The sequence below is a fragment of the Panthera tigris genome, chromosome A3 (genome assembly GCF_018350195.1).
Source record: "Panthera tigris isolate Pti1 chromosome A3, P.tigris_Pti1_mat1.1, whole genome shotgun sequence".
Classification (NCBI taxonomy): Eukaryota; Metazoa; Chordata; class Mammalia; order Carnivora; family Felidae; genus Panthera; species Panthera tigris.
This window is the reverse complement of record NC_056662.1, coordinates 72849488-72861685: the sequence shown is the minus strand read 5'-3', so window position 1 is coordinate 72861685 and position 12198 is coordinate 72849488. Positions and strand designations below refer to the sequence as shown.

Genomic DNA, 12198 nt, shown 5'->3' with positions numbered 1-12198 from the left:
TCAATATGGGCTTGATCCTTTATAGTTACCCCCGTGCTTCCCTTATTCAAACTGGTCAATGAATATGAAATCACATCTCCAGGCCTTCATGTGAACCTGTTTACTCAACACTCTAGACCCAGCCATAGCTGTTAGACCCCTCTTTTTAAATTCAGCAAGTTCAACTGTGTTTGCAGCACCAATTATTTCAGCCACATCACAATTGAGACTTAATTTAATTTTTAAAGAATACCTCCAGTAGATCATTGTTTCAGGTCATTGTCTCAAAGTTGGTAATGTTCCTGAGGTGAACTTGAACATGGTTCCATTTCTAGACTGAGTTGTAGCAATGTGCTTCAAATGCTCCTGAATAAAGCACCGGACTGATAAACAGAGTTACAAGAAGCAAAAAGCTCCCTAAGTACTCGTTAGAAACAAGGCACAGTGGTAGTGACCACAGCAACTGAGAAAAATAAAGAGTTTGTAAAACAGTGAAGCAATTTTGGAATCAGACTTGGGTTCCAATTCCCATTTGATAGCCTGCTAAATAGTGACCATGGGCAAGATCCTCAACATCTCTGTGCCCTGGTTTCCTCATCAGTACACTGGGGCTAACAACAGTATTGATGTCAGGAGGTTGTTGAGAAGATGGTTAAGGTAAATCTGTAGACACATTTAATGCTGAGTCTGCACTCAAAAAATGTTGGCTCTGGTTATTAAATTGATTCTCATCCTCAAAGATCTTATATACACTTATCAATGAAAATATTCAGAAGGAAAGAATGGTACTAAATGATACATATTAAGTGAGCAGTACTGGTCACGAAAGATGCAAAACTTTAGGAATGCAAGGCACCCCTTCATCTAGGGATGGTAGAAGGTCTCCTGGGAGTGGTAAAACCAAAGCAGATGGGGCCGTGCAGGACTACAGGCCCCCTGCAGCGGGCACTGGCTGTTTGCCAAACACAGTGGGGCACCTTGTATGTAATCGCCACAAGCTACAAGGTAGATACCTTTAAATCCCCAATTTATAGATGAGAAGCTGTTTTACGGATGATGGCTGAAGCTCACACAGGTTTAGTCATTTCCCCAAGTCACCCAACCGGTGGCAGATCGAAGTTCAAAATCATGTCCGTCTGACAACCCATCACTGTGCCATTGTTGGGAAGAAGGTTGATGGGAAGATAAATCATTCCAGTGTGAGGCAGGAAGGGACAAAGTAATCTTATTAAATGGCAAGTGGGAAGCAAACAATATGTAATTTAAAAAGAGAAAATAAGGGTAGAAAGGTGGGTTAGAGCCACAGGGAATGGAAAGCTACGGAGTTTGAGCTTCAGCCTGTGGACAATGAAGAATCTGTTTTGTTTGTGGTTTAAGTGTGTGCTTTTGATCAAATACTACCACCACCACCACTACCAAGAGCATTTATAGAATACCAACTAAGGGCCGGGTCCCAGGCTAAACCTGCATACATTACTTCCAAAAGTTACAATTTGCAGTTTAGGTATTATTACCTCCATTTCACAAATAAACAAAGCCCTGAGTGGTCAAGCCCCTCACTGGGACGACTCCAGCATGGTGGGGTTCATAAGTGAGTGTGAGCAAAGTCAAAGTCAATACACTTCCCTCTAAGAGAGTACTGCAGAAAAACCTCCCTTGCAAAAGAGAGTGGGGGAAAAAAAGAAAAAGAAAAACAGAGACAGGGAACTAGTCTGAAACAATATACCAATCCAGAGTAAGGAGACAAATGTCTTAAATGGAGTCACTGAAAATGGATGGGAGGTGACAGAGAGCAAATGTGTTCATGACCTTTTCTTTCATTTACTCCATTTCTGTGTCATGATCTGCTCCCTGAAGTAGAAACTAAGTTAGTAATTATTCCAGTTTCTATTACAGCCTTGCCTGTAAGCCTGATTTGAGCCCTGTTGTAAGCCGGAGAGCGAACACTGCGTTTAGTATTTACCTGTCCTGTCACAGTGTTATCAGGGCTAAAATATGGCATCATCCTCTAATCTGTTATCTGTATTGAAGCGTAATCATTCAAAAGAATAAAACTAAGCCTCCACATCCAATAAATCACATTATGCTTCACATATCAACGCTTTAAAAAATCTGACCTAAACACATAGTCTGTCAAAACAGGAGGACACATACGCTTAAGCTCTAATGAGCTCTGCCAAATCCTACATTATTATTAAAGTTCATCGTGAGCTCAGAGGTCACACATTTTTATAAAATGGAATGTGGTATCAATATTTGTTGGGCTGCTTTCTAGTTAATATTCTAGAGAAAGTTGCATAATAAAGCAGTAGGAAATACATGCATTATGAATATATCTTTCAAGCTAAGGCAAAAGCTAAATAGACAATTACTTAACATTATCTCATTTTTCGGAATTAAGAGTTAGGAGCTTGGACATTCATGTAATTTTTCCAAAAACCCAAAACACTTTTGCACTAAAACCTTAGCTATAGTGCTCCTCATTCAATAGCTAACTGCAATATGTTAAGTGGGAAATCAGTAGTAGAACAGGAACACGCAGAGTTGAAATTCATAAAGATAAAAGAGTATAATTTTCCTGTCCAAATCCACAAGTTAATACATGAATATTCCCAACAATTTACAATATTAATTTGAAATATCAAATGTGTTTCTGAGAATAAAATTATGAAAGAAATGGCACCTAAGAGTCTCACTTACTAAGGATAAAAACAAACATGGTTTGTGTACTGCATTCACCAAAAAAAAGATACATATATAGACACATGTATATACATATATATGTCTATATATCATACATATATATGTCTATACATCATATATATATATTTATGATAAAGCAAAGTAACAGCATAAACAGTCTAATTTTACAGCTCTTAATTACATAATGATCTGTGGTTTGTGCTTTTTAATCTGTTGGACTTAATTTTATTTCTATGTGCAAACACATACGTGGATATTAAAGAATTCTGCTCACCTGTGCATATTCAGACCCAAATATCATGAAACATTTAGCAGTAAAATCCAATCTCTGAAGGCAGGCTTACCACTATGCCACTATTCAGTGTAAAAGATACAACTGCCTTCATAATAGACAGAAGCTAAATCGTTTTTTTTCTTTGCATCACTTGAGGCTTCCTGCAAACCCAGTCATATAAACAACTTCCTTCACCTTTTCTTCAAATCTGAGTGTTTAATTAAGCCATATATCATCGCAACCCCTCTAGTCCAGCTGTCTGTCAGAACAGAGGTTTACTGCAACTCCACCCTTTTCCCACCTTCAGCTTCAACAGTGCATTTCATTTTTTTTTCCTATCAGAGAAAAAAATTAAGATGAAGAGTTCCAATCCTCAAAGTAGTTCAGTGAACTGTCACAATAATATCATTTAACCCCAGGGAATTTTCTGTTTAATTGCCACTCTCTCCCTTCCCCCAAAGGGCTACATCTTCTTTCAATGGTGTAATGGAAAGCACCGAATTAAGAAACACAGAGAGAAAACATAATCGGTTTAAATTTTTAAACATCTAACCTTTTCACCAGTCACTTTTAATCATTTGCACCTGTGACTTTAATAATCAGCCTGGCAATCAGAGGACAGATCTAGGAGAGATGCCCCAATCACAACCATTATTGTATTAAGGAGCAAAGAAGAAAGCGATTTTCTCACATGTGACACGAAGAAAGTTTTACATGTCAGTAACACCCAATCTTGGGAAGAATAGAGCTCCTAGTACTTAAAATCTTCATTTTCTAAAAGTCAAAAGATTTTCTTAAAATATATACCTTACTGTATTTGTAAATATTAAGTTTTTACATTTTGTAACAATTTTTCGACTTTAGGGCTCAGAAAAAAAAAAGGCTCTAGAATAAGCAGAACATTGGGGGAGGCAGTGAGATGTTTGAACCATTCTCCCCAAGGAGAAATCAAAACCATTACATTATACCACATAACCATTTATTTCACTCTGCAAGGCAAACTTAGAGCACAGTGGTAATATTCTGAAAATGTGATAGAAGTTCTACATCAGTGAACACACAAGTTTGGAAGGGACAAATATGGTCGCTGTCAGTTGTAGTATGCCCTCAGCAAGTCAATAGCCCTGTGGGTGAGGCTCCCATATGGAAATCTTCCTTGACTGCCCAAGGCTGCATGGGATTCCCTGTGAACAGCATCTGGACCACACCTTGTTTGGTCACACAAGCAGCTGACAAGAGCTGGAGGAAAATGCGTCTGGCCCAGAGATGAGAGGACAGGGCCAAGAATCAAAATATGCCCCTCTAAAATTTGATGGGGAGGGCCCCTTAAAAAGGCTATTTATCCAGTCATGTTTTTCTAATCAGTCCTGGCCATTCACCGGCAGATGTTGGTCATTCTGGGGACTAACTGGTAGGATTTTGTGGTCCTGCAGCTGCCAGCCTTTCATAACCTCAGTGATGTTGTGGAAGCATCCATTTAGTGTATAAATATGCTTTTTTTTTTTTTGCATTAAAACACTGCCAAGTGAAATATTAGAGAACAAACTCCCCACCCAGTGCAGAAATTTTCCAGTTTCAAAGCATCTGGGATGAAGATTCCAAATTACCTGTAGCAAAAATTTCTTCTAGATTTTTTAAAATCCTCTTGCTTGTTGAGGAACCTACTGAGGAGCCTGCCAAAGATGACACCCACAGTTCAGATTATTGGTCCTACATTTACCTAGTTAGGGCAGGAAGAAGTGTTTGATGGTTACCCAGGATCCTTCCACTTGTAGCAGTAATGAACACCAAAAAAAAAAAAAAAAAAAAAAAAAAAAAAAAAAAAAAAACCACATCAGGACACTCAACTCCTTAGAAATTTAAAAGACTTCCAGAGGAATAAAGAGGAAAGAAATCTCTCCCTCCCCACTTTCACCCCCCACCCCGTGTGTGCCCTAGCCATGTAATTCCATGCAGTTCCAGAGAGAATCCTTTACTCCACAGGGCTCCTAGATCTGACCCCAGCAAAGCCAGGTTGGTCATCCTTCTCCCCACGCTTCCAATCTCCATACCAACCCCTCCCCACCACCTCGGGCCACCTCCTTACCTGATAATGTCGTCGTTGTGTCCCAAGAAGAATTTTTGGCTGTGCTCTCGGGTGTTGTAAACCACCCCGACCCCAGCCACAAAGTAGACCACCTCCTTGCCGGCCGTGTAGTACAGGTTGTTGCGGCACTGGTGACCCCGGTACCCGTACACCCACTCCAGCCGGAGCTGGCAGCTGGGAGCTGTCCGATCCGCCATGATAAGCCGACCCCACTCGTCCCCCGGCCCCCCCGCGCGCGGGTCCGCGGCCCCTGCGCTCCGGGTCTGTCCTCGCCAAGACTCGGGCTGCGGAGGACCTGCAAGGGCTCAGTGTGCAGCGCTGGGCGCTGATTTCCGCGGCGACGCACAGACACAGCCCAGTGCGCCGGCCGCCACCATCATCCGCCGCCGCCGCCGGAGATGAGCCGCCAGTGCGCGGCCGCCAGACCCCGCCGGGCGCCCCGGCTCCCTCTCCCCCGGCAAGGCGTCTTCGCGGGCGCCAACACCCGCACACGCCTCACTGCACCTGCGGGCTTCTTCCCCCAGGAGAGGTTCTTGGGGGGGTCACCCCGCCTTTTAAATCAGGGATCTGCATATCCAAACACTGATTACCCAGTTCGCTCACTGAAGTTTGCAGTGCGTGGGGGCTTCGCAGCAGGCAACGGGATTTATTCTGTGACAGCTTTGATTTGACAGAAAACCCGGGTAAGCTTTGCCATCACCATCCTTGGATCCGAAACTGACAGTCTATACCCAGGATGCAGGAGAAAGGAAGAAAGAAACAGATTTTTTGTATAAGTCACCAGTCCAAGAAAATGATCCCCAAACTAAACCAAGGTTTTTTTGTTTTTTGTTTTTTTAATTGTCAACTATTCTCCTTCTCCCTCCAGATCCATTTCCTTAATGATATGAAATATGCCCAAAATGCTTCTGGTTGCTGATATGATTGAAGAGAATACTTGCTGTTTCCCCATTAAGCCAGGGTGAATATGCAACGGTCATTTTTTTTTAGATCCTTCAATTAGTTGTCACGTATTTTAAAATTACATCCTCCGTGAAACCTCTCTTGACCGAAAAAAATCATGAAGAACTTAGCAGTTCTCACTAATCAGCAACTCCAAGTGCAAGCGTCATGAAAGATTTTTCTGAATTGGAGGAAACGAGACACTAGTGCAGTTGGAGGCAGGAAAGCACTACCTACTAACGCTCCTGGTCCCGAAGAAATTAAATAATTAACAAGTGGCAAAAATCGAGTGCCCCGCTTCACGAAGGTCTGAACTAGCTACGGGGACCCGTGGGCTCAAAGGTCAGCCTCTAGCCAGGCGGGGGGTGGGGGCCGGGACGCACTCCGCGCCCCCCACTCCCCCAACAACGGGCGCCCACACTACCCTAGCTTCGGCTGCCGCAGGTCCGAGGGAATGCCAGCCCCCAGGGACAGCCCGACCCGCGCGCACTGCCTCCCTGTCAACGTCCTGCACTCCTCCCACACCGGATCCAGCCTAGTCTGCAGAGCATCCCCGCTCTCTCCGCCTCTAACCTCTGCTCGGAGCGGGCGCCGCCAGCACGTCCCGGATTTCGCACGGGCGAGCGAAATCCTCTGCCTGCCCTCCCTTCCCCACCTCCCGCACCCGAGGATGGGCTTCGTCACTGGGGCGCAGCGGGAGACAGGTTCTTCCTCCAGCGGGCGCTCCGGGGGCGGGGCCACAGCGCAGCTTTCGGGAACCGCGGCGGCCGGTTACTAGGCGAGATCACGGCGCTTGGAAACCGCGACGCCCCAGAGCCTGGGGCCGCCCCTCTCTCTCCCCGCCCAGGTTTCTCCCTTCCTCGATGCATTCTGGGAATCGTAGTCCTTTCAATGCCGACTCGGTTAGGGAGCCCTCGGAGCTGGACCACAAGTCCCAGGATTCCGCACGCCCAGAGGGGGCCGTGCAGAGGCCATTACCGGCGTCGGTGGTGCCCCCTGTTCTCCCGCTGAGCAGAGGAAGGCGCATCAAGGGCGAACGGTTGTCAACCGCCCTGCGATCCCTAAGCGACTGAGGCGGTGGCGGGCGTGCGTGTGTATCTATGGAGAAGAGCAGTGGAGTTGGAGTAGAGATAATCTCTATGGCCCACCTCGAGAATTTCTTCTGCACCAGTGCCTGAGGGTTACTCTAGCTAGCCGACTGAAGCCCAAGTTTGTTTCCTACTTCAGTTTTCCTTTTTGTTCAGATGGGTTCTAATCTGTTAAAGTGCGGTGCTGCCACATTTAAGAAAAATGCTGGGGGATGTGGGCTCACTCTGCCTTAACCAGAGCCTTCCGTGAGCTACCTCCTAAATTACGACGGGATTGGGGAATTGAAGGACAACCAGATTTTGAAAATGGGAAGGTGAGAACCAGCCTTGGCCTTCAAACACGGATGTCTGTGAATGCCACTGCCCAAAGTGAACTATGAATTCCGGAGTAGCCCATTTTCGTATTGGGACCACAGCAGACCTGTGGAAAGAGATTTAAAAATTCCAGTGACTAAAGACTCAAAGGATGATAGAAGGGATATTGGGAGCATATCGTTTATTTTCCTCTCTGAGCTCTCCTGCAACCACTTAACTAGTTCTTCAACTACCTCAAGTTTTTTTTATTTTTTGTTTTTTTAACGTTTATTTATTTTTTGAGACAGAGAGAGACAGAGCATGAACGGGGGAGGGTCAGAGAGAGGGAGACACAGAATCTGAAACAGGCTCCAGGCTCTGAACTGTCAGCACAGAGCCCGACGCGGGGCTCGAACTCACGGACCGCGAGATCGTGACCTGAGCCGAAGTCGGCCACTTAACCAACTGAGCCACCCGGGCGCCCCCAACTACCTCAAGTTTTAATACAGCCCTCTGAGCGGTAGGAAAGCCTCCAGAAGATTAGAAGTGCCAGAGTTTGGAAGAGCGGTTGCTGCCTGCAACAATGAAGATGTGAATTGGTTTCAATGTTATTTTTAAGGGAACAGGAATCTACAAATATGTGAGGTGGCATTGTGCAGATAAGGGCACTACCAAGAACAAAAGCAAAATTCCTGAAGAAGATTTGAGACATAAGCAAAAATATAAATGACCAGTAATGCCTTACCATAAAACACTGCCAATGAATTATGTAGAGACAATAGATTCTATACAGGAATTCAAAAGATGAAGGGCTTTTCCAGTTATAATAAGTCAGGAAAGACTTCATGGAGGAAATAGGAAGTACGGTAGAATTGAGATCGATCAAGATAACACTACATGGGTCTATGGAATAAAAAGATAGATGTAGGAAAACATAGATTTAGAAACAGTGAATAGAATCCGTGTGAGAGAGAATTCACGTAAGATGAAAAGGTTACATAAACCTGAAAGGTTAGATTGTGGATGGAGCTGAACCTAGAGGTTTCCACTATATCCTTAAAATAATGGAGAGCTGTTGATTTTTTTTTCCTTGACAAGGAGAAAAACAATAAAAACAGTAGTCTTCAATAGGAATAAAAAGTTTCATCAGGACCTGCCCATTATCAGGGGACTGCAGAGCCAGGGGAATAAGCCAAAATATATGGAACTAAGATACATAATTGGCTGCATGGAAAGGGCTGTGGAACAGGATGTTTCATAGGCTCTCAAGAAAGAGCAAAGGCCTGTCCCCTAGCAGAGGCTATACTGAATCCCAATAGATCTCACCCTTGTCCCTACTCCATCCTTTTCCAATATTAGACTATAGAAAAGTAGACAAAACAGTGCCCAGCCACCAAGCTATGACTCTAAGAAGATCAACTTATTCCTAGATAAAGTAGGAAGTATGTCAAAAATTCATGCACAGCGTATCAGAATAAATGATTCTGGAAAGAGCTGTCCCATCAAACAAGCAACAAAACAGGGCATAACCAATGCAAACCAAGATCCTGAAAGTTACATTATGTAGAACCCCATCTGGAAGAAAATTTATGTCAAAAAAGCAGATTGTCTACCAAAGAAGAATTTAGTTATAGTATGAACTCAAAATATCAAGAGCTTGAGGTGCCTGGGTGGCTCAGTCCATTAAGCATCCAACTCTTGATTTCAGATCAGGTCATGATTTCCTGGTTACTGAGATATTCCTGAGTTGGGCTCCATGCTAACAGCACAGAGATTGTTTGGGATTTCTCTTGCCCTCTTTCACTGCCCCTCCCACTCATGTGCTCTCTCTCTCTCTCTCTCTCGCTCTCTCTCTCTCTCTCTCAAGGTAAATAAATAAACTTTAATTTATTTTAAATAATAAGAGTAACACAATAACAAAATACCAAGAGCTTAAAGATGGATACTAAAAATAAAAGCCAAGCTAAAAAAATAAATATACACACAGTTTCAGATCTAGTGAATAGCTTTGAAACAACAGAACAACAACAAAAAAAGGGAATCAAATTACCAGTATGGAAAAAACACTGGAAATTATCACAAGAAATGCAGAGAGAAAAAGGAGATTAAAGAGAAATGAGGGGCACGTGGGTGGGTCAGTCGGTTAAATGTCTGACTCCTGATTTCAGCTCAGGTCATGATATGGTTTGTGGGTTCAAGACCCACATCAGGCTCTGTGCTGACACTGTGGAGCCTGGTTGGGATTCGCTGTCTCCCTCTCTATCTCTACCCCTCCCCTACTCGCTATTGTCTCTCTTTCTCTCAAAAATAAGTTAACAAAAAAATAAAATAGATGATGCTTAAGAGAGCAAAGCAAATCCAGCATATAGATCATTGGTATTCCTAAATTAGAAAAGTCAACAAATGGAACAGAAAAAGTATTCAGAAATAAAGTAATATATTAACTGAATCTGCACGTTAAAGGCATACAGTATATACCAGAAAAAAAAGATGATAAAGTCTCCATGGAGGCAAAATTATTTAACTTCAAGAATAATACTTCAAAATCATTCATGAACTTTAGAGAGAACTATTGCACCATCTCTGCCAATTAGTAATTAAAAGGAAACGTTTAAGCATTTATTGTGTGTTTTGGGGGGAACTGAGGTTTATCCTCAGTTGATAAAGGAAAGCTATTTACCTAAGGATACCAGCTAATAAATGTAAGAAAAATGGTAGATTTAGAAAATTATTCAATGATGTAATTGATGCAGACAAAGGTCGTAAATGTATACTAAAATGATTAGATGAAAGAGTAATGCTAAAGAATCACTCTCACAGATTATGTACATTTAAATGGAAAGATCTGGAGGTCAAAATCTCAAACAAATTATAGTATCAGTGGGGTGCCTGGCTGGCTCAGTCAGTGGAGCATACAACTCTTAATCTCAGGGTTGTGGGTTTGAGCCCAATATTGGGTGTAAAGATTAATTAAAAATAAAATCTTAAAAAAAACAGTTTAGTATAAAAAATTTTTTTGTCAGTCTGTTGAATGTAAAGCAGAGGTTCTCAAAGTGTTGTCCAGGAACCCCTGAGAGTACTTGAGGGGCTTTTAAGGGGTCCACAAGGTCAAAACTATTTCCATACTAATATTAAGACACTATTTGGTCTTTGAAATCTCATTCTTGCAGGAGAGTGTAGTGATGTTTTCCAGAGGCTGCATGATATGTGGTATTTCAGTGGACTGACTGCCAAGGCAGATGTAAGTTTCCTTCCATCTTCTGTTAAACCAGATATTCAGAGATTTGCAAAACTGTAAAACAGGGTCACTTTTCTCACTAAGTTTTTGTTTTGTTTTGGAAAATAGAGTTATTTTTCATACACACAAAAAACAGTTTAGTATCCTCAATACCAGAACAAACTGCATCTTCTACCTCTTGATATGATGCAATATGAAATACTGCATAAAATATTTTTGGCCAAATAATATCAAACCCAAGTCTAATCATGTCTTAACACCTAACTCAGTTTACAGAAAATATGGGATAGGTGAACAAACAAGTTAATTGAAACCACAAGGAAACAATCAGGTAAAGCCAGAAGATAGGAGAGGATACAACACAACTGGTCTGGCCTCATCAAAAAAAGTAAATGTATGAAACAACAAAAAATACAAAACAAAGTGCGGAATTATTCTTGTTTAAAAGAGACTAAAGAGACAAAAAAACTAAATACAATGTGATTAGATCTTGGGTCCTTTTAGTATTTTTTAAGGCTACAAAAGATAGTGTGGGTAGAAGGAATAATAGGGGACATCTGAACACAAAGTGGACACTAGAGGATATTAGGGAATTTGTTATTTTTTAGAAAATCTTATTCTTTGGAAATATATCCTGAAGTATTTAGGAGTAAAATGTTATGTCGGCAACTTACTTTCAAAAGATTCAGAAAGAAGTGTTATCTGTATACATACAAACACACACATGCACATATGCATAAGGAGAAATAAAGCAAATAAGGCAAATATTAGCAATTGCTAAATCTAGCTATTTTTTAACTTTTTCTGCATGTTTGAATTTCTTTAATAGAAAATTGGAAAAGAATGTTTTTTGATCTAGCCAGAAACAAAAATGGAGGATGGGTACGGAAAGAAATTAGGCTGGCTTCAGCTATCTGCCCTGCAACCTCCAATGCCAGAAAAAATGAAATAGTATCTATATATACTGATAGAGAAGCAAAGTATAACATCAGAATTATACACAGCTAAATTGTGTAAGTGTAAAGGCAACAGACATTCTTAGCACTAAAGAACCTAATGGCATTGTTTAGCACTTGTGACAATTATAATGAATTTTAATGGCAGATGACTAAGGACCCCAAATAAGCCATTTAAAAAGGTAGAGATTTCATGGCTACATTGAAATACAAGTTATGCTTCTTCCATCACAGCAAGTTTATTGCAGTGGTGACAATGAGACCTGTAACATTTTCTGCTAGGCCCATGGGGTAGAGTGGAAGTAACAAGACTTTTCAACATTAAAAACAATTAAAGAATACTTATATTTTAGGTCATTTGCCAAAATAGCAATCAATGTGCTTCCTGCAGTTTGACTTCTAGGGCCCTAAAGTAATTTGCTTGAAGAAATTGGATTCCAAAGATTACAGGGGGGAATTTTTGAAGTATGTCCATTTTCAAGTGGAGATCAAAAGAAGCCCAAAAGAAACAATTGTGGACTGACTGACAGTGACAATTGCGGATTGGACAAAAGTTCTTTTTAAAGGGGCTGTTTTGAAGATTATGATTCTGACTTTGGAGGAACCAAAGTGATTGGCAGTAGAAGGAATCACATGTG

General features: G+C 41.8%; 1 protein-coding gene and 1 non-coding gene across 2 annotated transcripts in view; one reads left to right on the top strand and one right to left on the bottom strand.

The window, feature by feature from the left end:
* Positions 1-5239, bottom strand: part of EML6 (EMAP like 6) — a 280348-nt gene extending 275109 nt beyond the window's left edge. The window contains exon 1 of the mRNA XM_042981405.1: positions 5043-5239. Coding sequence (XP_042837339.1) covers positions 5043-5239 — 197 coding nt within the window. The remainder of the gene's footprint in view (positions 1-5042) is intronic.
* Positions 5240-11728: 6489 nt separating this feature from the next.
* Positions 11729-11834, top strand: LOC122237531. Its single transcript, XR_006216132.1, has one exon. It is a non-coding gene; the product is annotated as a small nucleolar RNA SNORA1 (small nucleolar RNA).
* The last annotated feature ends 364 nt before the right edge of the window (positions 11835-12198 follow it).